The sequence below is a fragment of the Anomalospiza imberbis genome, chromosome 2 (assembly GCF_031753505.1).
Source record: "Anomalospiza imberbis isolate Cuckoo-Finch-1a 21T00152 chromosome 2, ASM3175350v1, whole genome shotgun sequence".
NCBI lineage: Eukaryota > Metazoa > Chordata > Aves > Passeriformes > Viduidae > Anomalospiza > Anomalospiza imberbis.
The window spans coordinates 57,914,311-57,939,095 of NC_089682.1; the positions used below are offsets into that span (position 1 = coordinate 57,914,311).

At 39.1% G+C, this 24,785-nt stretch overlaps 1 protein-coding gene across 7 annotated transcripts in view; it reads left to right on the plus strand.

The window, feature by feature from the left end:
- ATP8A2 (ATPase phospholipid transporting 8A2) overlaps window positions 1–24,785 on the plus strand; it is a 317,516-nt gene that overhangs the window by 107,814 nt on the left and 184,917 nt on the right. For all 7 annotated transcript variants that reach the window (XM_068181246.1, XM_068181248.1, XM_068181251.1 and 4 more), the window contains one exon: window positions 10,083–10,255. In XM_068181246.1, the coding sequence (XP_068037347.1) occupies window positions 10,083–10,255 (173 nt within the window). The remainder of the gene's footprint in view (window positions 1–10,082; window positions 10,256–24,785) is intronic.

Genomic DNA, 24,785 nt, shown 5'->3' on the forward strand with positions numbered 1-24,785 from the left:
CATAATGATGAATCTTATTTGAGCAAAACTAGTAAGTAGATTCAACAGGCTGGCATTCATAAAACCATTTGGATAATTTTGTCATGCTTTTCTCATTTCATGATCTAATGCTTTGTAGATAGTTTGGTTATGGGTCTTGTATCAGCTGAACAAATATATAACTATCTGGTTTCTGGTATTCTAATACTATAACACTAAATTCTTTAGTTTTCATAATTTATGTGTGGTGCCAGTGCTTGTGCTTTGGATGGCTCTCCTATTACTTTTCTTCAGTTGTTAAATGAGAGTTATTTGATCCTACAGATCTAGAAGTGTTCAGATAATGAAGGTCTCTGTGATCTAGCTTGAATGTTTCCTAGCACCTTGCCTGTCTAACCCAATAGTGTTTCTCCCTTTCCCTGTTACGTAGCTATATTTTAGCACTGTAATTTATGAGTTTAAAAACCTGTAGTCTAAGGTTAGCAGTTTTAGTCATGTTACTGTCCTCTGCTTGGATGCAGAGTTATAGAGCTCTTACTTTTAATTTTGGGACGTGAGGGAAAATCCAGTTTCCCTATATCCTTGTTGTTGCAGCTTTTTGATCTCTGCTTCTTCCTCTGTGTTTCCCAGGTGTGGAAGTGTCCATGCCCTTGTCCTTGAGGACACATGTAGTGTTTTCCTTGTACAGTGTGTTCCGTATCCTTCATCTGCCCTTGTGGGGCAATTTAGGTGCTGTTTTGTCTTAAACAGAAGCATGGTCAGATTTGAGCATCCCTTTCCAGTAGCTTGCCAAAGGGGCCAACCCAAGCAGGAGAATGCTGCCTTGCTTTCTGCTTGTAGGCTGTGCTTCATTACAAGTCCTGACAGGGCACAGATGGGACCAAGGCCAGGAATGCAGTGTCCAGGATGGACTGTTGCACCCTGCCTACCATTGAGCAGCTGCCAAAGGGCAGGCAGCCTGACCTAACTCTTTAAGGAGTCAAAGTGATCCCAGTTAGATGACAACAATTGATGGTTATTTGTTCTTCGTTTTTGAGAGGCTGTTGGGGAATAGGTAAGGTCATGGGAGTACAGCTTGTATCAGATCCTTCTGGAAACCTCTTTGTGTGTTGTTTTATTGCCTAGACAGCTCTAGGTAAAAGGGAAAAAAACATATTCCGAGGAGTATGAGTAACTTCTGATGTTTGTCATGCTGTCAGGGTAGAAGTAAAATCTCAAAGGGTATTTCAGGAACTGCGAGTTCTCTCATATTTCTGCTCAATACGTGTATTGTTTATAAATCAAAACCAGGGCTTTAAGCAAACAACTTGTGTTAAAAGCAATCTCCTTCTTAAAAGCCACTTTTATTACAGAGCTTGCTTGTCCTAATCAGTGGCTCTGGAACTTTCTCGGCTTCACTTGGAGAAACAGATTTGATAGTACACAAGCACCTGAAAGGAAGACTAATATGACAGGTTGGGTTGTTGTATGTTGGGACTATCTTGAGTAGCTTAGAGTTTGCTGTTTGGCTTAATTCTCAAAGCAGTTTCCTTTTACTTAAGTGTGGGAATAACTTTGGCTATGAGCTCTGACAGCAGTATGGCCTCTGTTACTTGCACTGCCATCCAGCTGAACTATTAACTGCACAGATGCTAACAGCAGTTGGGGTCTTTTTTAATGGGGGATTTTGAAGAGGAAATTAAGAGTGGAAGACTACAAATAATTGAAGCTATAGCTTTCTCTAGCTCTATTTAAATTTTATTAGTCCTTAGAGAGGGAAATTCTGTTCTTCCAGCTTTATTTTGATGTCTTACAAATTGATGTTACCTTACATGAAAGGGTAAAACCAAAACTGTCTTTTCTAGACTACACATGTAATGTGACTTGAAAATATAAAATAATTTTGTCATAGTGAACAGTAATTTTGACACATGCATATGTCTGTGCTGGAAAGGTAACTGCATCATGAGAAAATCATCTTGAGTCAATCCTATTTTGTACAAATCAATCTACTCAATAATATGCATTCCTTACATATAGCATTCTTCTGGAGGAGAGATGAGCTCTGTCATCTCATCTGTATTTCATTATGACTAGTGTTTGGTTTTTTATACATTAATAAACATGAATTCCTTACTTACTAGCAATGATAAAACTCCTTTAATGTAGTCCTGGCTGCAGTGGTGGCTGTTCCTTGTCTCAGGAAAGTTCCAATCTTAATGAGTCAGGATGGCTGTATTTTATATTGACCAAGGTGGTATAATAGGGATAATTTATAGTTTACACTTTACTTTGTGTATATAAAAAAAAAAAAAAACAAACCCATACACACATAGAGGTATACATATATGAAAAAGGCAGTATCTGTAGCAGAGATCTGAATCTTTAAAGCATTCTACCTGAAGGCTTAGGGGTGACCTAATTGCCTTCCTATACCTGAAGGGAGAAGCCTGCAAGAAAGTTGGAGAGGGACTTTTTACAGGAACATATATTGACAGAACAAGGGGGAATGGCTTCAGACTGTAAGATAGTAGGTTTAGATTACACATTAAGAAAAAATTCCTTACTGTGAGGGTGGTGAGACACTGAAACAGGTTGCCCGGAGAAGGTGCAGGTGCCCCATGCCTGGAAGTGTTTAAAGCCAGGCTGGATGAGCTCTGTGCAACCTAGGGATGGGGTTGGAACTAGATGATCTTCAAGGTCCTTTCAACCCAAAACTTCCTGTGATTTCATACAAGGAGAAAATACCCTCTTTTTTGGGGGCAGTGGTGGGTAAATTATAGACTGACTTTTAACTCCACATACCAATGTTAATTTTCTTGGCTGAATTCTCCTCAGCTGTTTGGGGGCATTGACGTGTACTGACAGCTTAAAACAGCAACACAGAAGCTTGTGGTTCATACAGTGTAACAGAGAATCCTATATCTTCATGATCTAAAGCAGAAGGTTGTGGTGTCTCCCTGGTCTGAAGGTTCTTCCATCAAGTTGAGAAGTGGGCTGTTATCTCTGAGAAATTACTTGGCAGAAATGTAACTTCCTGAAGGAACTTCTTCAAGAGCGGGCTTCTGCTTTGTTTGCTTCCAGGAAAAGCTAGATTATTATATACCAAAGAGATAAAGTAGAAGGAAATAAAAAGTCCATTCTGTTGAATGAATTTAAGAAAGCTAAAATATCGCAATATAAAGACTGAATCATTCTAGCTTACTAGCAAAACTAACAGACTGCTTCCTCTTAGCAGAGTGCAGTTGATATTAGTAATCACACAGATGTTTTGGTGTCCAGAACAAGCATTTCTTCTTTGCCCTTTCTGTGGTACGAGACATGAACTATCTTAATGTGCACCATAAACTGTTATGTGGTCAAATACCTGATAAATATTGAAAGCAATAGACAGAGTCACCTCCATAGAGCAGTTCTGGAATAAATGAAAATCGTGTCATAAGCCTAATGCTGTTCTTAGTGTGAAGAGAACAGGGTTGTGGCTATAATATTTGAAATCCCTGGTTGTCCCAGGATACACATACTTCTTGCTAGAGTTAGAAATATTAAAAAATGTCAAACTGAACAAATGTGGTATTGTCTTCCATAGCATTTGAAGAACATTTGATGAATTGCCCTTTTGACTGCAATTGTTTCTTATGCTGCCAGCTTTGCCATCTTGGAACTCAAAGAAGGATTGCAAAAGACTCATGGCTTTCAAGATGGTGCCTTTGGCAACAGTGTCGCACTGGGTAACTATGTAGGGTGTCAGTTCTTTTGTCTGAGAATGCTGAGGCTTTTGTCACTTTTCTTGATTTTTTTTTTAATTAATCAGTATTTTAGTCACGATTGCAGTAAAGATTAGCATTTTTAAGATGCCACTGCTATAATCAGCATTTCTCTTTTTAATATGAGGAAAAGGTAATGCTGCAGAAAACTTCAGGTTTTATTTCAAAAGGCTAAGGTATGAGGATCACCACTTCTGGCAGCATGCACTGCTATGTTATTTAATCTGCAAGGTGGGAGATGACTAGTTAGTGAAGTCTTAAATTGGTTTTACTTCTTAATTTGGCAAAACCCCTCTTTGCTCCTAATTCTTCCCTCCTTCTCCCCCCACCCCAAAGCCTCTCCAGCTGGGGCTGCAGAGGAGACTTCATCTATGTTCCATATTAAAGATGCTGCTTTTTTCTTCACTGAGGTCTGTGAGGTGATACTGTAGTAGTCACACTGTGTGCTTGTATGTATCTAAATCAGCATCTAACACAGGCTGAGCACTGCAGTAATACTGAGCAAACAGCTGTTGATGGGCCTGTTGTTAGTTTTCCTCTTAGTTTTGATCTTACTTAAAAGAGTAAAATGAAGGTATGCAGCTGGGATCTGATCTTCCATGATCCATTTGCTAAATGGTTTTGTGTGTACAGATTGAATTTGTAGTGAATCCAGTATTCTAGATGTGCTCTAAACTGGGAGATGTTGGTACTATTTCTTTTTAAATGTGAAGTAGTGAAGTATTCAGTTAGTCTATGGCTCTTAAAGGTTTTCCTGGCTCTCAACTAGAGTGTCCTTATATCCTCTTCTTCGGTAAAGCTAGGGAAGGGATGAACTCTTTAAAATTCGGCTTTAGAAATGTGTAATTTTCATGGTCATCTCTACATAGTGCTGTTTTCAGTGAGTTAGTAAACAATACAACCTCCCTGCTAATATTTCTACTTCTGGCTTTACAGGTGATGTATTTTCAGGAATTCAGCCTGCTCTGTTCCCCATGAGCTGCCTCATCTGTTGCACACCTAGCAAGATTAATGTCCATACAGCTGTCAAGTTTGATTTTTTTTTTTTTAGCATTGTGATATGGTTTTAAGAGTACAAGAAAGAGTAGTTTTGTGGATACTCTTAAGAATTTCCTTAATGTTGAGAAAGTGGGCACGTGCTTCTCTGAAAATTTTTGTGAGTTGAATGTGGTGGTCCACATTGTTGTCGAGTTGATTGTATTACACCATACATATTTAAATGTTAGTTACTAAGTATTTTCAATTCTGCTGATGTTTTTTCAGGACCATAAACCATAGCTTTTGTGTCAGTTTATGTAAGCAGCTGGTACATTGCATCTGGAAAACACAACTGTGTTTGAATTGGTATTTCTATCCCCAGCTAAATTCTGAGAGTACACAGAAGCAGTTAAATAACCAACTGTTTGAAGACTGATCAATTGCAGGGATCACAAAAGAGAGGGAACAGAGGAACATGACAACAAGTCCTGTAGCTGGACTACTGCTGTAAACATGAAATAATCTTCACCAGGTTTTGTGGCTGTATGCTTTGCACCCTTCCTTATAACTAGGTCTTTGGAAGTTGCCTGTTTGCTTTTGGAAATTGAACTAGTTTGCTGACCTAGTCAAATTTGGTACCAAACTTGGAAGATTGGCAGAAGTGAGGATCTGTTCTGAAAGTGGTATTTCTTTCTAGGTTTCAAGGTTAGCTCTTGCATATGTGCTATTTATTGTGGCAAGCACTTCCAGTGACTCTTCTGCCCAAGGGGTGTTGCTTTAAATAGTTCTAATATGTTTTGCCAGCTTTGGTTTAAACATTAGGGGGTTTTTTGCCTTTATGTTGATTCCTATTCTCCTGTAAATTTGCTTCTGTCAGATGTATTTAGAGATCTCTTTGGCACAGCAGCCAGGCAGATTGAAGTCAAAGATTTCACTTAACGTGGTGAAGCTTCTAGGTTGCAATGAAGATACAGTGGAAAATTTCCCATGCAGTAGGGTTGGCCAGTATTATCTTGACTGGGGTTATGCAATGGATTCCTTGCTTAATTCTTAAGTTCTCCTTGGAATATTTTTCACTTAACACTGGGGGAAGGGGATGTGGCTGGTATTTTGATTGAAACCACTTTTTTCAGCACAGTGAAAGAATTGTTACATCTTATGATTCAGATTACCCATGGATGGGAAGGAAGGCAGCAGCTATAAAAAGTAAATTCTTGGATAGGTAGAACAAGTTGAGCTGGCACTTCAGTGCACTCTAGTGAGTTAGCAGATTGTGTAATTTATATAACCTAATTTATATTAGAACTAGTGGTTTGGAAATTAATTATAGGGTGATGGAAGAAGTTAGCTTGGAAAACCCTTCGAGCTGCTGTAGCTTGCAGTACTTTCTAGGTAACTACAGAAGCAAATAATATGTGTGATTTACTTAGCTTATAGCTAAACCAATGTGTAAGTTTAACATCTCTTACTGCGGGAGCTTGTGTGAGGGTCATTTTAGGTCTTCTGAGATGGAGAAATGACGCCAACCGAGAGGGAATGAAATGTGGACAGCCAGAATGTAAGGCTGATTTTGGCCATATGGGGGTATGTCTGTCAGAGGTCACAGATTCAGGGGTGAGTGGCTCTCTTCAGCTAAAGATGACTCTGGCCTACGTGGTGCTACAAGCCACTGACTTCTCTTCCTGAGATGTCTTTCCCTGTGGGCCATGGATGGCTCTGTGCTTTAAATGAACCACAAGTGTAGTGGCTGCCCAAAATTCTATCCTTTCTATCTCCTGCTATAATTTCAGTGAGTTTGTGAGCCTTTCCAGGGAATTGCGGGGCAGGAAAGAGGAGATTTGGAGCTGATTGTCTTATCATAATTGTCCAGTTCTTCCCTGGGTATCAGTGTTTTTGTAAAATAAGCTTAGGGAATGGCTATTATCCTGCTAGAGTCTTCTGCACTCCATTTTTGCAAGTCCTTCTGAGTTGTTTTTTCTTGGCAAGTATCTGATATTGTCATTCTGTGTTGGATACTGCATTGCCTCAAACACCAACATTTCTTGCTGTAGTGTCCAAAGCTCTGGTGGGAGGGAATGGGCGGTATTGTGCGCTGCTTCTAGAAAAACCCAACCAAAACAAAGTAAAAAAACCCGCAAGAGCAACAACAGCAAACACCATCCAAAGGCACACAGTGCACTCAAAAAACCATGCTTAAGTTCTAATTATGTAACCTGTACAACATTCCTAATATTTCTTATTACAGCATGAGGAGTCTGCTCTTGTTTTTAGTAAAATCAGCAGAGTTTCTGATTACATTAACTCTCATTGCATTGACTTCCCAGTTGACTTCAAGCATCATGTAAAAGTATTAATAGTTGCCCCGTTAACCTATATTTGCCAAAATAATAGCCTGGTAAATCCCAGAATGTTTGTCAGTATTGTAATTCATAAAGCTGGGCACAACAGGGATTTTTCCTGAGATTTTAGGAAGTGAGAATATACAGACATGCTATCACAAGGTTTGTTAAAGATCCTGAGTGTACAACCCAGAGAAGACCACACAAACTCTGCTTCAGGATGTTTTTGTTTTCTGCCTGTCAACAAATTTAGTCTGCTATGAAGATTTATAATAGTGAACTAATGATGTTACTTTGTGTTCTGTATGGAAACTATGCACACAGAGAGCAATAAAATCTGAAAGTTTATTTTAAGGCAGTAATGCAAGTAAGTGCTCTGCTGAGGGTTTGTATTTGTGGTTGTGACTTGTTAAAATGAAGTGGAAAAACAAACAGGAAGAGCAGGTGGGATAGGTTTATTATGGAATATAGCACTATGTCTTAAATTTAATTCAAGCACAGAGACCGTAACAACTTTAACCCTTAAATGCATTTATGTCAGACTCGTTCATGTTTTTAGAAACAAGTCCCCTCATCATGTCAAAGGTCTAAAAGTAGAATAAAAATAAATTGAAACCTGATCTCCTTAGCTTTTTTCAGTTTGAGCTCTGTACTTGACTTTTTACAGTCTGGTTGGTTTTTTTTTCTATATTTGTTCTCTGACACTTGGTGGTCTTATGAATGAGTTTTTAAGCCCTCGTAGAGCTTTAAACTGATAATGTTACTCTGATTCAACTGACCACTTAAGCATGTGCACATGTCCTCTACTGGCTTATGAAGTGTCCATATTTATTAGAATAACTCACTGAATCAGGGCTGCTAACAGATGGACTTTTCAGTTTTTGCACCTTCTGACTTTTAAGTAAAGCTGTATATTTTTAATATTTGATGGAAATCGATATGCCAGTACCATAAGGTTTGATTGGCAGATGCCTCTCTGGGTTTCCCCAGAGCAGCTGGATGCTCTGTGCCTGGGAAGGAAACCAAGTTTATTATGGCTAAGTGAAAGGCTTGCTTTATTTGTTTCTAATATTCTATTTCTATCAGAACCCCTGACAAACTTAGCATTTACGCTTTATGGATACTCAGTAAAAAAGGCAGGGGTATTCCACAGATGTGAGATACTTTTTTAGGATTACTATTGATTTCTGCTCCATCAGGCTTGTTCTAGTAAAGGATTGATTTAGTCTTGCTTGATGTGACTCAAAGAAATTTATCCCTTAATGTCAAACATGGAGTAAAAGCTAGGGATCAAAGTAGAGATTTTTACTCTAGTTACCAGTAATGAGTTGCCCACAGAAGGATAATAGTTCCCCATGGTTTACAAATGTTTGTTTCCCTGCTTGCTTAGAAGGCCTTTATTATATACCCAATGAGAATGGGGGCTGGTTAATTTGGCTTAATTGCACTGGCCTATAGGAGCAATAGTTGGTTTTCTTTTTTAAAACACAGCCATTTAAAGTAGTTGGAAGAAACAGAAATAATTCATGCTTTTTTACTGTATAAAGCTTTTAGGTTGTAAGTTAGCCCTGCGTATGGAGGAGTATGTTGAGAGTTGTACAAAGTGCTGATAAAATGAAGTGCCTCATTTGTAATCCTTGATTTATAGTGTTTTGGGGTATTATTAACAGTGTTAGTAATTCTGTGTCATCTTACATGTAAGATGAGTAAGTTCCATGACCAGGGCATGAATGAGATGAAGCTTATCCATATCCATTATAATAAGCAATGGAGAGGCTAGTATCCTCAACTGATGAGAAATATCACCTTTTATAAGTTTTCTTGTGGCTTTCTCTTTTGAGCAATAGATGATGGATATTCAGTGACCTTCCTGAACTTGCCCTCAGATTCTCCTCTCTCTCTGTAGAGGGGAGTGGTTGGGCCCTGGCCTTCACCATCCTTTGGATCAGGTGAAAAGTGAGGGTGTTCCCTCTGAAGTGCCCCAAGTGCTGGACAGGGAATAAGGGCAGAGAGTTCTCCTTTCAAATAGTCAGAGAAGCATTTAATCCTGTGTGCACATTCAGGAGAAGGACAGGGGTTAATTCTGCTCTTGAGAGTAAGAAAAACGTTTGAGCAAGACTAAGAGGAAGCAGTAAAGAAAAAGAAATGACACTCCAAGATCCCAGGGGCAGGGGCTCTTAGGATAAAATTCTATTATTGATAACATTACCCAAACTGTATCCATTATAAACTGTATCCTTGGAGTTTCTGTGAACGTTGTCACTGCACAGTAGTGTTGAACTAGATAAAACAGCTTTCTTCCCAGAAGACTTACCCTTGTTCTCCCAGCACTGGTCTCTAATGGTTTAAGCACAGTCATCTGTTAGATTTTCAGGTACTGTGTAGATAAAGCATGCCATGAAGACATAAATCTAATCCCTCACTTTTAATGGGGAAACAGGGAATTATGCAGTCATTCTTTTAAAGAAGAAGGTGCAAAAGGTAATCTGTCTCTGAAATGGCTGAATTGTGTTCTCTGTCGCACTCATTAACTTAATGTGTAAATTTGCCTCTAGTTTGGGGCTAATTTTCTAGTGGATCAGAGTGAATTTGTTTCGATTACCATATTAATGAGTGAGGTGAGAGAAAATGAATTGCAAAGCAAGTTTTCCTCTTTCCTCCCACACTTCCCCTTTGTGTGAAAGTGGCCTGATTATTTTCCTACCTGTTTGGCCCAGGGAAGTTGATGTATTTGGGCTACAGTTGGAAAGGCTGTATCACAACTGCTTTGGGCACATCCATCATGCAGGACTGTGTGGTAAAGATGCTGGAGTCTCCTCTGAAACGAGATGAGTTCCTAGGCGAGCAGAGGCAGCTTTTGCCAATTTGTGACACAAGTCAGTATGTCTGCACAAGGTACTGTTAATAACACCCTAGCTCATGTCAGTGCCAGTTTGAGTGTGTGTGTACTCTGCTGCGTGGTCTGGAGATAACCTTGCTCTGGTTTGAATGCACTTTTCTTGTATTAGGAAGAAACATTTTCTTTCTGTTTTTTCTTCAGGCAACAAGAGCTTCTCTGACTCAACATTGTACCAGTCTGGGGGAGTCACTGGGCAAGGAAAATGATATTGCCCTGATTATTGATGGCCACACACTGAAGTATGCCCTTTCATTTGAAGTCAGGCAGAGCTTTCTGGACTTGGCACTCTCATGTAAAGCAGTCATTTGTTGCAGGTAAGGAATTCTGGGTTTCTTTTGGTTAACAAAGTGGGCATGAAGCCTGTGAAATTCAACCTAGTATGCGCACAGCCACACTTAGGTATGCTGGAAAACAGCTTGCTTAATAGTGTCTTTCTTCCTCCTATGGAGGAGGAGGCATGTCCCTTCACTAAAATTGTGTCATCAAATAGTACAGTTCCCTCTGCCAGTGTCAGTCCCAGCTGAGTCCGATCTCTTCTATAAAGTGATGAAAGATTGTGAGAAAACATTGTGCCTGATTGCCCAATTATAGTAGACACTGATGAGAAGGAGTGCTGTGGATGTCATTTGTAACCAAAATGTTTGTGTGATTGTTCAGCTCAGCTCTAGAGAAGGTCACTGTATGAATTTAAGTTGATCGTGACTTCTGGTTGTATATTATGTGACCCTGTGATAACAGTGCAATTTGCCCTATTAAAAAGTCAGACTACTGCTTGCTTTCCTAAGTCACAGCAGAGTTTGTTGCTGTAGCCATACACAGATATGGTGCTATGTCATGACTACTTCAGAAGAAAGGAAATAAGAGCTCCAAGAAAATGAAAACCAAAAACTGGCTTACTTTACTTTTTGTGTAGCAGGAAGGCTGCATCATTTTTGACTTAGAAAGATTATGTGGCTTTGAGGATTGTGTATGTTTGTGCTCATTGCTGGTATTTGGGGAGAACTGTGACCTAGGGGGGATTGTTGATTTAGGCAGGCAGGAAGTTTTATTTGCATTTAGAAGCAAGACCTGCTTTGTGGAAAATTACTATATGGAGACCTTGTAATGCTTTTTTTTGCAGTCTTACCTTTTATGTGTGCACTTTGTACAAGTATCATATGGCAAAAGGAGTGTTGTCCTTGTACCTGAAATAGCTCAACCCTTGGGCTTTTAATCTGACTTGTTTTCTGGACTGCTGTACTGCATGATACTGGGGCTAGAACTGTTCAACATGTTCATTAATTACCTTATGATTAGATGGAGTATGAGCTCAGCAATTTTACAAATGATACAAGGCTGAGGAGTGAGAGATACCACTGAGTGCTTGGCTGCCCTTCTGAGGGACTTCATTAGGCTGAAGAATTGAGCAGCGAAATCTCATGAAGCTCAAGAAGGGGAAGTGCCAAATCCTGTACCTAAGGAGTTACACTCCCTTGCACCAGTAAGCTGTGTGGGTTGCCAAGCTAGAAAGCACCTTTGTCCATAAGGATCTTTGGATCCTTGGTGGACGAGCTGACTGTGAGCCAGCAATGAATCCTAGTGGCAAAGCGAAGACTAGTGTTACCCTGGGCTGCAGTGTAAAGAGCATTGGTAAAGGTTGAGGGAGGTGATCCTTCTTCTCCACACTGCTGAGGTAACTTCTGGAATGTCGTGTCCAGTTTTGGGATTGTTAATATAGCAGGTTTAATGGAGAGAGTCCAGTGCAGGACCATGAAGATGATAAAGGGCCTGGAGCATCCATCATGCAAGGAGAATATGAGAGCTGCAAGTGTTCAGCCTAGAGAAGAGGAGGTTCAGAGGAGTTTGTATCAATTTGTATGAACATGCACTAGAAGGGAATGAAAGATGAGGGAGACAGGCTCCTCCTCCCTGTAGTGTTCAGTGATAGCAGTTTTTCTTCTGTTGCTGATTAATTTTTTTTTAATTTGAGCAGGGTGCTAGAGGAAGAAGGTACAAAGCCTTAGAGCAGAGGTCTCATTCCTGCAGCTGTTTAATGAAGTGGGAGGGTTTTACAAGAGGAAGCTGACACAAGTCTAGCCATCTTTGGAATGCAACTGGCCCCAATGTAGGGCCAGTAAGAGGGCCAGAGTGAAGGGTACCCTGGCCTTCGAGAGCACCAAATACCTGGGAAGGGAACTGACTCTGTGTTGTGCTCTGTTTGAGGGGAAGTTAACAAACAGAGCAGATAGAAAGCTCTTGCTTTCCTATTCTATCACAATGCTTTCACAGAGATCCTTCCAAGGCACTCTGTTAGTTTATTGCTTGAAGATTTGACAAGTTAAGCCAAAGACCTATGTAGCTGAAACAAATAATAAATTGCAAATTATTAAATTTACATATAAAATATATATAATAAGCTGAATATAACAAGTGGTCCTGTTTTGCCAGGAGACATGCAATACTGGACATTTCCTCTTTAATCATTTCATGAGGGAAGCCAACAGGAGTTTTATTTATTAGTGAATTAGCAAATTGAGGAACAATGCAGGAAAAAAATACTTTTAAGTATAAATCAAACGGGAAGAGATGATGTAATTTCACAGCTTAAAAGGAGGAATGAAAATAACTGAGTTTTAAGTCCCCAGGGAAAAAGAGGAATGCTTTTAATAACCTTTAAGGCTTTTCAAGAACCTTCCAGTCACTTGCCAGGTGCTTGATACTGAAGCAAGAAAAACATTTTTTTTAATGCTCTGAGTTGTTTTCGAAAGTACTTTGTGTGTCAAATAAGGCGGTGCACTTATACTTCACAGGAAGATGTTTTAAAATGGAATTGAGAAAGAGGGCATTTCAAATTAGAGTTAGTCTTCAAACGAAAATGTTAATTGGGAGGGGGATGTGGCTCTTTAACTTAGTGGTGTGATGTTTAACCACAGTAGGAGTTGCCTTGCTATTGTCAACATTGCATAAATTCATGGGGCTTAATAGGTCATAAATTTACTAAAAAATTTTCATCTCCTCTGGGGAGTTTCAGCTGCATTTGCCATTCAATTTTTTTTTTTTTAATATAGTTAAGACATACTGTATATTCATTTTCTGGGCTTTAGGCATAAACTGTAGTTGAACTTGATTCTCAGGGGTAATCTCTTAAAATGAAACTATAGTAAACCTGGCTTCTTTTTGCATTAAGAGGGAGAGATGGTATCTTCTGATGGGGTTAAGTCTTCCACTGTTACAGTGTCCCTAGCAGGCCACTGGCACAGTGGAGAAAAATATACCCCTCAGGAGACTTGGTAAAGCTAGCAAAATCAAATCAAACAACTCCTTAAGAAAAAGCCTTGTTTGTTAAAAGTTTTTCCGGAGACTGACAGATCTTATTATCTTTCTTCACACTGACTGGGATGTCAGGATGTCAAAAGCAAGCAAAACTTACTTTTCAGTGGAACTAAATGTTGTTTGGAAGGCAGTTGAGCTCATGACTTCATTTATGAGATCTGAGCTGATTGCCTGTCTCTGGTTTTCAAATGTTCCTTTAACTGAACTGTTTTAGTGATGTTTTGTGAGACACAAAATGTTAAGATTTGGGTAGAAGTGACTTTATTCTTTTAATAACAAAATGGAGTGTTTTCATTCATCTAGTGTTTATATTCTAGCTGGCAGGTACAGCATATGGTTGCATTTAGCTCTGAATATAAAAGTAGCAGAGAATTATGTAACTTGTGTGTTATGGCATTTAATATTTGATTATTTAATATTTTAAAAAATAAATATAATTTTAAATTCATATTTAATTCTCTACTGAAGAGTCTGCCTTGAATTGGAAGTATTTGTAGTTGAATTAATGCAGTGTTTCAGAAACGCATTTTTATGACTGTGCTTTAGGAACTTTCTGTTATTGTTGTTGAGTAGAACTTTTTTGCAGGTGGCAGTGACTCTGCCTTTGTATGGGTTTAATGCCTTATTAACAAGACATCCATCAGGAAGAAGCAATTCATCAGCATTTAAGAGATTAAATAATTCTAAGCAGTTTGTAAGTACTTCAGTACTTAAAATTAATTGTTGGACAGCAGAAGTAGTCCTTTGTGTAATTTCTTTCACAGATGTAAGCACAACAAAACAAGGATCTCCAGAAAGATGTGTAGCATAAGACTGGGAACCCATCCTACGTTGGGTTGCCTCAGTGTGATTCTTTTCTCTTTTGCTTGTATTACTGACTATTTCTGCAATACTTCTTGAGGTCATGGTGCTAGGATGTTGTTTCTTTTCCATACATGTACTTAGATCCTGTAGCTTTTCAGATGAGTAAACAGTGAGTTGATGCCTATGTAGGAGGGGTTTCAGGTAATAAGAAAATAAATAAAAATGTCTCAATTGCTTTACAGTCCATCAACATTTCTGCCATACTTTGATCATATGTCCTGTTCTGTAGAGGTATCTATAAAGTGGTGCAGCATGAACAGAAATTGAGAAAATCCAGCAATAGCAATTTCTATGGACTATCTACTATTTCCACAAGGGCACTTGCCATGTCATGGCTACTACATCAGGATGATTTTGCTTGCTTTTAGGTGTGAAAGGTATGTGCAGTTGTTGCTTAGCATCCGAACACTGATTTCTGGAGGGCCCAACCTCACCAGCTAACTGTAGATAATAGTGGCACAAACTGATGCTTTCAGTACCTTGAGCAATATTGGAGCTGTAGTGATAATGGTTAGGAGCTGAGTAAAAAAAAGAAACAAGAGGAGAAAATGTATATTTTTTAAACAACCCCCCACCAACAGGAAAACCCTGGTCTGTGTTGCTATTGCATGTAGCATGTGGGGAGGCTGGGTTGAAGACAGGAGCCCGCAGGTATCACTCTGAGAACAGACACTAAATATTCTGAAATGAACGTACCCTTTGACTAGAGTGTGTCTGCTTGGGTGTGGAAATGGAAGGGGTTTAATGACTTGAAAGCAGAAGGTTGGTGAAGGGAAGGCAAAAAGCAGCTTGTGAAGAGTATGTGTTGCTAACTGTTAGAGTCACTTCATCAGCTAAGGAGAGAAGAGAGATGAGGAGAAAAGTTGTCTCAGCACTCCAAGTTGTAAGGCCATAGCTGGGGTGCTTCTGGTCTTCCATCATGATTTGGAGGAGACATTAATAGCATAGCTGACAAAATGAACATCTGGAATACTTCTTAAATATTTATTCCCCCGAGTCGCATATTGTTGCTGGTATTAGTATTTGACAAAATGATCGTTCGGTGCTGTAGTTCAGTGTGTATTTATTTATAGAATCAAAAAAGTGTCTTGCTGGCTTTCATTAGATAAGACCCCCATTTTCATTTAAAAAATCGCAGCTCAATTCTGATTAAGAGTATGATAGCCAATTCTAATGTTAATTGGTCCCAAAGAAAATTGTGGATGTGTTACATTTTCCTGTATGTATATCTTGTGTTTCCCCTCATCTGTCACCTACTAAATAATCAATGCTCATTCTCTTATTCTATTTCTGCCAACTCATGACAGCAATATTCATCTTATGACTTTGAAAACCATGAGGGAAGAACCATTCTGACAGCTTTAGTGTTTGTAGATAATTGAAGTGGGAGGAAGGTTTTGAGTTGCAGCATTACATGGCTCTCTCTGCACTCTTGAATAAAGAATACTCACAAATGATTAGAAATGATCACCTAAACTGTTCAGTGTGTATGTAGGGATGTGTAAAGCAATCCTAGGACTTTCTTATGATTAGTTTTCTTAAAAGCCTGTTGGCTGCTTTGCAAGAGCTAAGTAAACTTGGAAAATGTCACCAGTTCTTTGTTGGAAAGCTAATATGGGAAAACTTTTGGAGAGCTTGGTCTTACAAATTTTGGTAATTATGTTGTCCTCTGAGTGGCAATGTGAGTTTCTGCTACATGTTTTGACTTCTGCTCTTTTTAATCGGTGTTCTGAGCTATGACGGTTCCTGAACCTCACTCTCATAGTTCAAATCATTCAAATGCTTAGCTAGTGTTTAAAGGGGGCAAAAAAGTACTGTTTACACTTAAACAGTACTTAAAGATACTGTTTTAACTGGTATTGTGTGCTTTTTAAATGACACAGGTAAAGCATGTTTCCCTTGGGTAACTATTAACTGCCTGACAGCCTGAATTTAAATGATTCATGCTATGTGGCCAAACATTTCTTCCTGCTTAACTGCATCCCATTATTGTGACTGTTCCTATTCTTAAGAATTATTTTGCTTTATTTGTTCAGATGAGGAAATCATTCAAATGAAGTAATCTCTAAGTTGAATCAGTGTTCCAGTTGCCACTGTTATTCACAATTTGGCAAAATGTTTGCCTTTTTGAATTTATTAAAGAAAAATACTTAGCTAATAGACTACGTTTGTATTGTGCTTTAAACTTGTGTATGTCAGTTCAGATGCAGTATCTGTTTTAGTGTTCAGTTTCTGTTTCTACTGGATGACCAGCTGAGTGAGTTTTCATGATGAAAACTGATTATGAATGAAAACTTTTTCATGAAATGTTCTGCTTCACCTCTTTTTCCTGTTTCTGTTACTATTCTTACTAGCAAATTTACTTACCACCAAGTATTTGGAAAAGGTTGGAGGAAAGGCAGGAATATAGATAAAATCAACCTTTTTCATTGGAAACAATTTTGTAGGACAAATACTGCATGTCCTGACAAAAAAACGTAATAAGTTTCTGCTTCAAGTAGTGTTTACCCTAGGTGTTATTTTTAAAATTAATTTGTTACCATTTTTCATTATGAGCCTAATATTTAGGTGACCAAAATCTTAGCAGTTCACTTGATCCAGCTCATGAAATGTAAGTGCCTCTTGAGCAATGGGGTGATAATTCTCACAAACAGTTCCAAATGGTATCAGTGTCTGTTTCTTCACCATACTGCAGTATCTTGTCCAAATTTCTCCTGGTCTCTTCAGTTTCTGAGCAGGAGCAGCCAGCAGTGCTATGTTTAGTGCTACACTTCCCAAATTGGAAAATAAACATTCCATACATACTGCACATTAAAAAAAAACCATGCTGCTGGAACGTATGCTATTTTAGAGGAAAGATAAAACTGTGGTTTGGAATATCTTCTGTTCCATGAGAAATTCATAGTACTGGTATATTTTTCTTTCCACAAGTGTTAGTGTGTTAACCCCTGTCTTCTGGTCAAGTTCCAAATGGAACAATTACTTTCTTGTCACTGAAATTCCCCTGCCACCTTTATTGAAAATTCTTCACTTCCTGTGCAAAGCTGTTGAGGGTGATAGTGTGAATGCTAAAGGTCACCAGGTTTTAATTCAGAGGTACTACAGAGAAGTTCTGCTTGTGAACCCACCTCTAACTATGTGCACCCCTACATTTTAAGCTTCTGTTTTGTAAAAACAGTATTGGAAGCGTAAGTGTTATCACCATTCTCTTTAAGCAAAATATATAGGGTCTTTTTTTGGAGGGGAGGTGTTTTTTGTTTTTCTTTCAGTCTTTTTTATGGTTTGGGAGTGGTGCGTGTTTTACTCTGGGCTTACCCAGGTTCCTCCAATTTTCCAGTGCAAGTGTAAAGTAACTTTGTATCTTAGCTGAGGACAGAATGTTTGAACTCTTTTAAGGTGTTTTTTATGGCATGTGTAATAGATGGTCTCTGACAGAGTGCACAGAAACGTTCATTGGTGTCTGGTAAGAACAGGTTCTTAATATGATGAGGTGTGTAGGCTAACTGCAGCTCACTGTCCTGTCTCAAATAAAGCTTCTTCCCAAACCAATGATGTCAGACACTCTGATTCTCCATTAGGCTTCAGTAGTGCCAGTTTTCTCCTGTTTAGGCACAACTAGACTCTTGACACAGTTAACCTTATTTCTTACCCCTTGTCTGTTGTGCCAAATACCCTTTTCCTGAGTTCCTGGAGCAGTGCTGAGTGTTGTCTGCTAGGGAGTGACTGAATGTTTCCTCTTATGGAATTCCCTGCTGGTCCATAAGGCTGGTCGGAGGCCAAGTGTCTGCTGCCTTTCTGCAACCTTGCAACTGGTTTGTAAAGGTTTCTGGCTATGTAGAAAATTTCCTTAATTCCTTGCTCACCAGGTTGCAATTGCAAGGAAATAGTTTACATTTTCTGTTTCTTTTAATGGTTTGTCAAATGTTAGAAAGAAATAGGTAGCCTTATCTTGATCATTCCTTACTATTCTGTACTTTCTTCTCTATATATGAGGTAGTTTTAAAGATCTCAAAACCTTTCCTCAGAGAGGATTCTCCTTGCTTTTATTGAAATATTTATTTTTGTCTTGTAAGTTTAATATTTGAATTTCACTAAAACCCTGATGCATGAAGGTACAGAAGACAAAGGTCTCTAAAGAATATGTGCTGCACTGCATTCAGAAACAAGACTCAAACCAACTGTAATATTACTTCTTTCATAAGATCCAACAGAGTCTTGTGCTCTATCCCACAGGACCAGCTCAAATAATGTATTTTCCATTGTTAAAAGTACAGATATAAAATTTCAGAGGCAGGAACAGTCTGTTCTGCAAGCTTCTTAGTACTGCGGGGAATTACCTTCATGAGGACTCTGGGCTTTGAGGCGCTGTAGTAATATGTGGGACACTGAACTGGTAAAACAGCTCTGGTCAGAGTTTCCAAAAGTGCTTAGTGTTGGTGGAAGCTGACTCTAGAGTGTGTCTAAGTTGAGTAGGAGCACAGCTGAATTCATACTAGATATTTGGAAAAATTTGACCTACACTGAAAAGAATGGCTAGGCTTAAATGTATTTCTCTGCTATTCATATCCTTGAAGTCATGATAATAAAACAAAAACTATGCTTGAGGGAAACAGAGTAAACCTGACTTGATTCAACAGGCAAGACTAGGAAGTAAATTTTTCAGTTTGTTCACATGAGTAAAAAAAATGAAGAGACTCTGGCTCCAGTGGGCTATGCAATTTTTGGCATATGGAAACGTGTGAGTGAATGCCACCATATTCTGCAAGGCAAACAAAGCTGTCCAGTTGGAAGCCATGTAGCAAAGTAGCCGTGTTGGTGGTGTAATAGCTTTTTTGAGGCTTAGACTTTCCTTTGCCCAGTTGCCCACAGACAGTGGAAAGAATTCTTTGTGGAATCCTCTGTGTTTTCCAGTCTGTAAGGGATGCTCACCTGCTTCTGCAGAGCAATAGTAAACTCATCCTTTTCAAAAATAAAAATCTTATCTCTGTGCTAATAATTCTCCTTAGTACTTCTAAGAAAAGGCAAGCAAGAAAATCTGTGAGGAATACCTCTGCTTGCGAAGATATACTCTAGAACTTGAAGAAAAACTGATTTTCTGCTGTATCAGAACTACCATTCAGCTTAAGGGCTCTGTGTTCTGAACACCACTGTCAGGGTTAAAATGGTAGAGGCTTGGATTCTGCATTCACCAGTAGGCTGTTCTTATGCTTTTTCTGAAAAAGGAGGTTTAAATAGCTTCTTCCTGTTCTGGGAAGGCTGCTTTGATATCTTGTTTTGGCATGTGTCTTGAATGCATTTTGCTTCTACTCTAACTTGCTTCTCCAATAGTGTCTCAAATAGATAACAATGATAGACATTGAAAATTATGATCTCTTTTAAATCTTGCTCTTTCATATCCCCCTTCTCTTACTGTTTTCTATGTCATGGCACACTTAAATTGCTCTGTCTCACAGGTCTTCTGTCACATCTCACTTTGTATAATACATGGCCTTTTTGCACTCCTAGCATTGTTTTATTTATGCTCTACATAAACACACAAATTCAAGTTCCTACAGGGAGCACTTTGATCAGAGCTTCTAAACCTGTGTAGGGTTGTGGCTTTTTGCCTACATGTGGTCTTGAAAGAGCTGTTACTTGTGGGCCCTCATAGGGAGAACCAAGGAGTCCTAAAACCAACCCAAAACATAACATAATGTGTTAAAGTGCTGAAATGAAGACGAGCTATGAACTTGATAAAGGCAGGCTGAGGATATCTGTTTGAGAGCTTAACTGCCTGTCATCTTTTTGCAAAAGAGCTTCTTGTTGTTCAGGAATCTGTGCTGAGCATTCAGAGGTTGCTGGCTGATCCTTATGAGTGGGGAGGCAGGATTTCGCAGTCTCTGTGGAGGTTTAGAGGTCTTAAGAACTTCTCTGCAGCTCAAGAATGGCTGCTATGATTGTTTTGTATGTAGAATCATTTGGTATGGTTCACTCCTCTGAAGTCTTTCAGTTGACTTTAGTCTTTCATCTGGTGAAATGTGAAGCTCAGAACTGTCTGTATGCAGAAGGTGAAAGGTCATTTTTCCATGTGGTACATTCAATGTCCAAGTGCCAAGTTTCTCCAAAACTTTCTATCTCTACTTTCCTTGTCCTCCAAGTGAGGTGCTTCCATATGCCTTTGTACTGGGTTGTACAGATAGGTCATAATTCAAATGTAGTCTTCGTGGTGTGATGGATCTCTTGGATCAGTGGGTCAGTGATTTGTCAGGAGACAGACTGACTCTGTACACTGCCATAGTGGTGTCCAGGACTAGGTGATGATGGTGAGATCTCTGCCCACAGATCAGGTGTGTGTGTGTACATCTCTTGGTTCTGTTGAGTGTTGTTTGTTGGAGCTTTGTGTGTTACTCTCCAATCCTCCAACAAATATCCTTAAAACTGTCAAAACTAGCAACTAGTTTATAAAATCATCAGAGTTAATATAGCCATATTTTGAGACCTGATTTGGCCCTAATTTTTATAAATAGAAAGTAGCTGTACTGTGGGGTTTTCTGCTGCACAGATTGGGTCTTTGTAAACTTTTGAGTACTGGTTGGTGTAGCAGGAGCAAGGACTGACTGAGTTAAACTTAGAGGTGGGGATGACCTCCAGAGCAGCAAGGAGCTGCAGGATGGTTTTGCTACTTAGCAAGGTGTTTTTTGCAGCTGCATTACTCTTGGTTAAGAAGTTCCAACTTCATCTTGGAAGGATAAAATCAAGCCACACTTATAAGCAGTTCCCTATAAGATAGCAGGCATGATTGCTCTTAACCCCTGGTGCTTGTGACTGTCCCTCCCCTGGTGCTGAGTGGTTGACTTAGCTTTATTTTTTCAGTACAGCTGGTTTCAGGAATCTAAGGAAGAAATGTGTGCAAGCTTTCTTCTTCATTGTTTCTCATGTCTGTTTCTTTTGATAACCAACATGTGTGGGCTGGAAATCTAAGCTGTTCAGGGATGTTTTGTTAGGGTAGACTTTTAAAGGCTACATAGAGCCCAAGTGTAAAAATCTAATGAATATTTTTATTTTGATTGTTGAGCTCAGGAATTTTTAGCACATTCATGGGATTTGCTGTTTTTGTCTGACTAGTTGAATGGGTGTAGTAACTAGTGGGGTTTTAAGAAAAAAATGTCTGAGGAGCCCACTTCATGCTTGTTTACAACAATAGTTACTCTGGGAGACTGTTCTTCTGTACCAGATAGCTCTTGAATATCTATCTCAATGAGAGAGACTCTACAGCTTCTCTGGGCAGCCTGTTCCAGTGGTCTGTCTCTTGCACAGTGATGATATGTGGTACCTGCTGTCCTGGGTACACTGAGATACACAGTGATTTGCTGTCCTTTTATTGCACTGCCATTAGTACTTTTTGCATTTTGATAAGTCAAAAATGTAGTGAAGTAATCTCAAACTACTGAATAGCTACTCTGAAAACTGCACACTGCCTTTGTGAAGGGTTCAGTACCTTGCTGTATGGCAATGCTTCTTTGAGAGATTTTCTTCATCACAAGGTGAAGAATTCACCTTTGGAATTATTCACATTTGGAACTTAAGAGTTTTAAAATATCAAGTGCCTTCACATTTAGGGAATAAATATTGTATGGCTATTTTAAAAACAAATGACCACACATGGTTTTCTGGTTTATAAGCTGGTTATATATACAAATATATGCGAGGTTCATGCAGGCTGTGTGAACAGGAAACTGCAGATAATTTTTATTCCTGTGATCTCTTTTTTCTTTTGGGGTTTTATTTTAGTGGTGTGGTTAACCTGAAGATCAATATGGACATAACACAGGCATCCCCTTAGGGCTGGCATACCTCATAGAGGCAGAGCATGTCCCAATGGAGGCTGTTGAACCCAGCAGCTGCTGTGCAGTGCACTGCTGTGAGTGTGCTGAGCTTGTGGAGCTCCTGGGCTGTAAGAAACTGTGCTTGGAGAGGCTGAATCCCACCTCTGCCTCTCTGCACAGTTTCTAATGTTTAACCAGTTGTTTTGAGGAAGTATATGAATCTTCAATGTTGTGGATTCTGATCAGCCATCAGAGTACTCCCTGCAGAGAAAAGCCTGCTTAATTCAGTTCCTCCCTGTGGCTAGGGAGGAATTGACCTTCAGGCACTGTGTGTGCTGCTTGGGCATCAGTGCCCACTGCCACTTAATGGGTCTTTACCTCAGTTTTTTTTTTTTTAGTTAACATGATGTCCTGATGGGACTGGAGAAACTCTGTCTGAGGTGATAATCTAACCTAAAATAAAGGGTGAAGGTGGAGGTTGATTTTTTAAGTCACAGGCATTAGTTGGGGTCCGTTTAAGCATATCACAGTTGTTTATAGCCCTCCCCAAAGCAAGCTCTGAACCTGATTTTATTTGAAAATGAAGAAGTAAAGAACTGCTTAAACACTACTTGATTTTTAAAAAAATAAACCTGATCTAATTTTTGCTGATATCATTAAGTTATTTTTTTGCTTATCCAGAAAACTAATGTTTTATATGATGTGGACAAAAAGTGCTCTTAACCTGATCTAGGGTATGGTTAGTGGGGTCCCTGCCTGCCCCAACTGTGAAGACCTTTGGATCAAAGGAAAGCTGGCACTTAACTATTCTTTCCTCCTCAAGTACTCCTTTCAAATTGTTGGTTTAAAACAAATATGTTTACTTCAAATTGCAGGTAATAAAAGTATTCACATTAAATTGCAAAGGACTACATGCAAAAGAAATTAAGTCAGATTTAAAAGTCAGAAAGAAATGGTGAGTTAAAGCTTCAATTCTGCCCCCAATGCAACTTATTGTACCACTTTAATGTTTTGGAGATCCCAACACTCAAGAGGAGTGTTGGGACTCAAGAATGCAGTCCTAGTGTTAGTTTTTCTGGTTTTGGTTTCTTCTTTTATCTCCAAATAACAGTTGGTGGGAGTAGGGAGAGGATAAGTCCAGAAAACAGATGGCAATAGCTTCTTTAGAGCTTTTGTGCTTTATTATATGAATAAGCATTTAGGGACCTTTTAAAAACATGTGTCCTGGACCCAGGACCACCATATCCTTAGTTCTTAGAGCTTCATATTAATGTTTCTATACAGTTGGGATCTATTACAGGATATAAAAAGCTTGACTGATCTAGAGCTCTGTTTTAATGATATTTGTGCCTGTTATCGAAGACTGGCTCCTGATGTGTGATTCATGGCTCTACTAAGACAGGAAGGAAGTGTTCCAGGATTCTTTTGCAGGCATCTCTTGGGGTGAAGCCAGTGCTTGGTCTCTGCAGTCCTTTGCTTAGAGATGGGTCATGTGAAGGACCCCAAGTGGTACAAGGGGCCAGACTTGTTCCTCTTTCAGAGACTGGCAGCTTGGAAGAGGCATATCTTAAAGTATTTAAAGCAACAAAATAGCACCAATTCCTGTACTTTGGCACACTAGGATCAAGATGTAGTTTGTGAAAACAGGAAAGAAATGAGCATTTTGTCTCAGACCCAGGTGTGCCATGGTGTAATGGGGGCAGGTCTGACATTTCAATGTTCTCCACAGCAGTGCAGTTTTTTCTGGGCCCCCTTAGCTTAGAGAGAGTTGCAGAGAGCCTAGAGAGCTTTGCTGAAAAAATACAAATTGCTAGGAGAGTGGACAATGCAAGGAGGGGAAGGGATTTCTCCAGCCTGCTTGGGAGACTTTAATCAGTTTTGATGCTGTTCTAAATTCATTTTGTTAATGTGTCACACATGATTCCTCCATACAATTTTGTCTGTGTTTTTGTGTTCAAAGAACAGAGGTGTTTTTATTGTGTGATTCTGGCATGGGTTTTCAACCTGTGCTGATATTTTAATGTGTGCAGCCATTTTATACAAACACAGCAGTGTACTAAGGCAATGGCATCCAGATGTTACAAACTGCATCTTTCACAAGCATTATATCCTTTTTGTATCTGATTTTCCTCTTCTGAAATCACCATTTGCATTGCCTTTTTCCTCATATACCTTCCACCTTCTTCACAGCCTTCAGTTAATTTTTGGATTTTAGTCTTGACTACCAGGCTGATCTGTGATGCTGTTGCCAGTTGGTTATGTCTGGGGAAAATTAATGATTTTTTCTTTTATTGAATATGTGCAGTAAAAGCCAATATTTTACAAGATGGTAGAGAGCAGGAACAGTGGTGGCAGCAGCAATGTAGCTGAAGGCACAGCAAACAAGCCCAGCTCATGCTCATCAGTATTCGCACTCCAAGTCCAGAATGGGACGGTTGGAAAGAATTTTGGTTTTGGCCTGAGAACAAGAAAAGGATTAAAACCACTAAACTTAGAATAAGTTGTTTTGTTTTTGTTGTTTTTTTTTTTTTTTCTGAGAAGGAGAAACTGAGTGGAGAATGGAGTATACTGTGGTGTTTTATGTGGTGATGACTGAAAAGCATAAAAAGATTTTCTTCTATTGTCAGTTCTAATTGGAGGCTGGCAATTAGCAAAAGGAAAGAAGCCTAGGAAAGGAAAGACAAATGGGGAATTTTATTGAGTGGAAAGCTGCTGAACAAAAGAGGATTTTTGTTCATCTGTATTCTAGTGGTTTTAAAGAAACGTACAAACTGCATACAAACTATTGATAACTCTTCTCCCATCTCATTCAAGTGTATGGAGGGGGGAAAATAAGAAGAGGTATGAGTGCTAAGTAATTCTT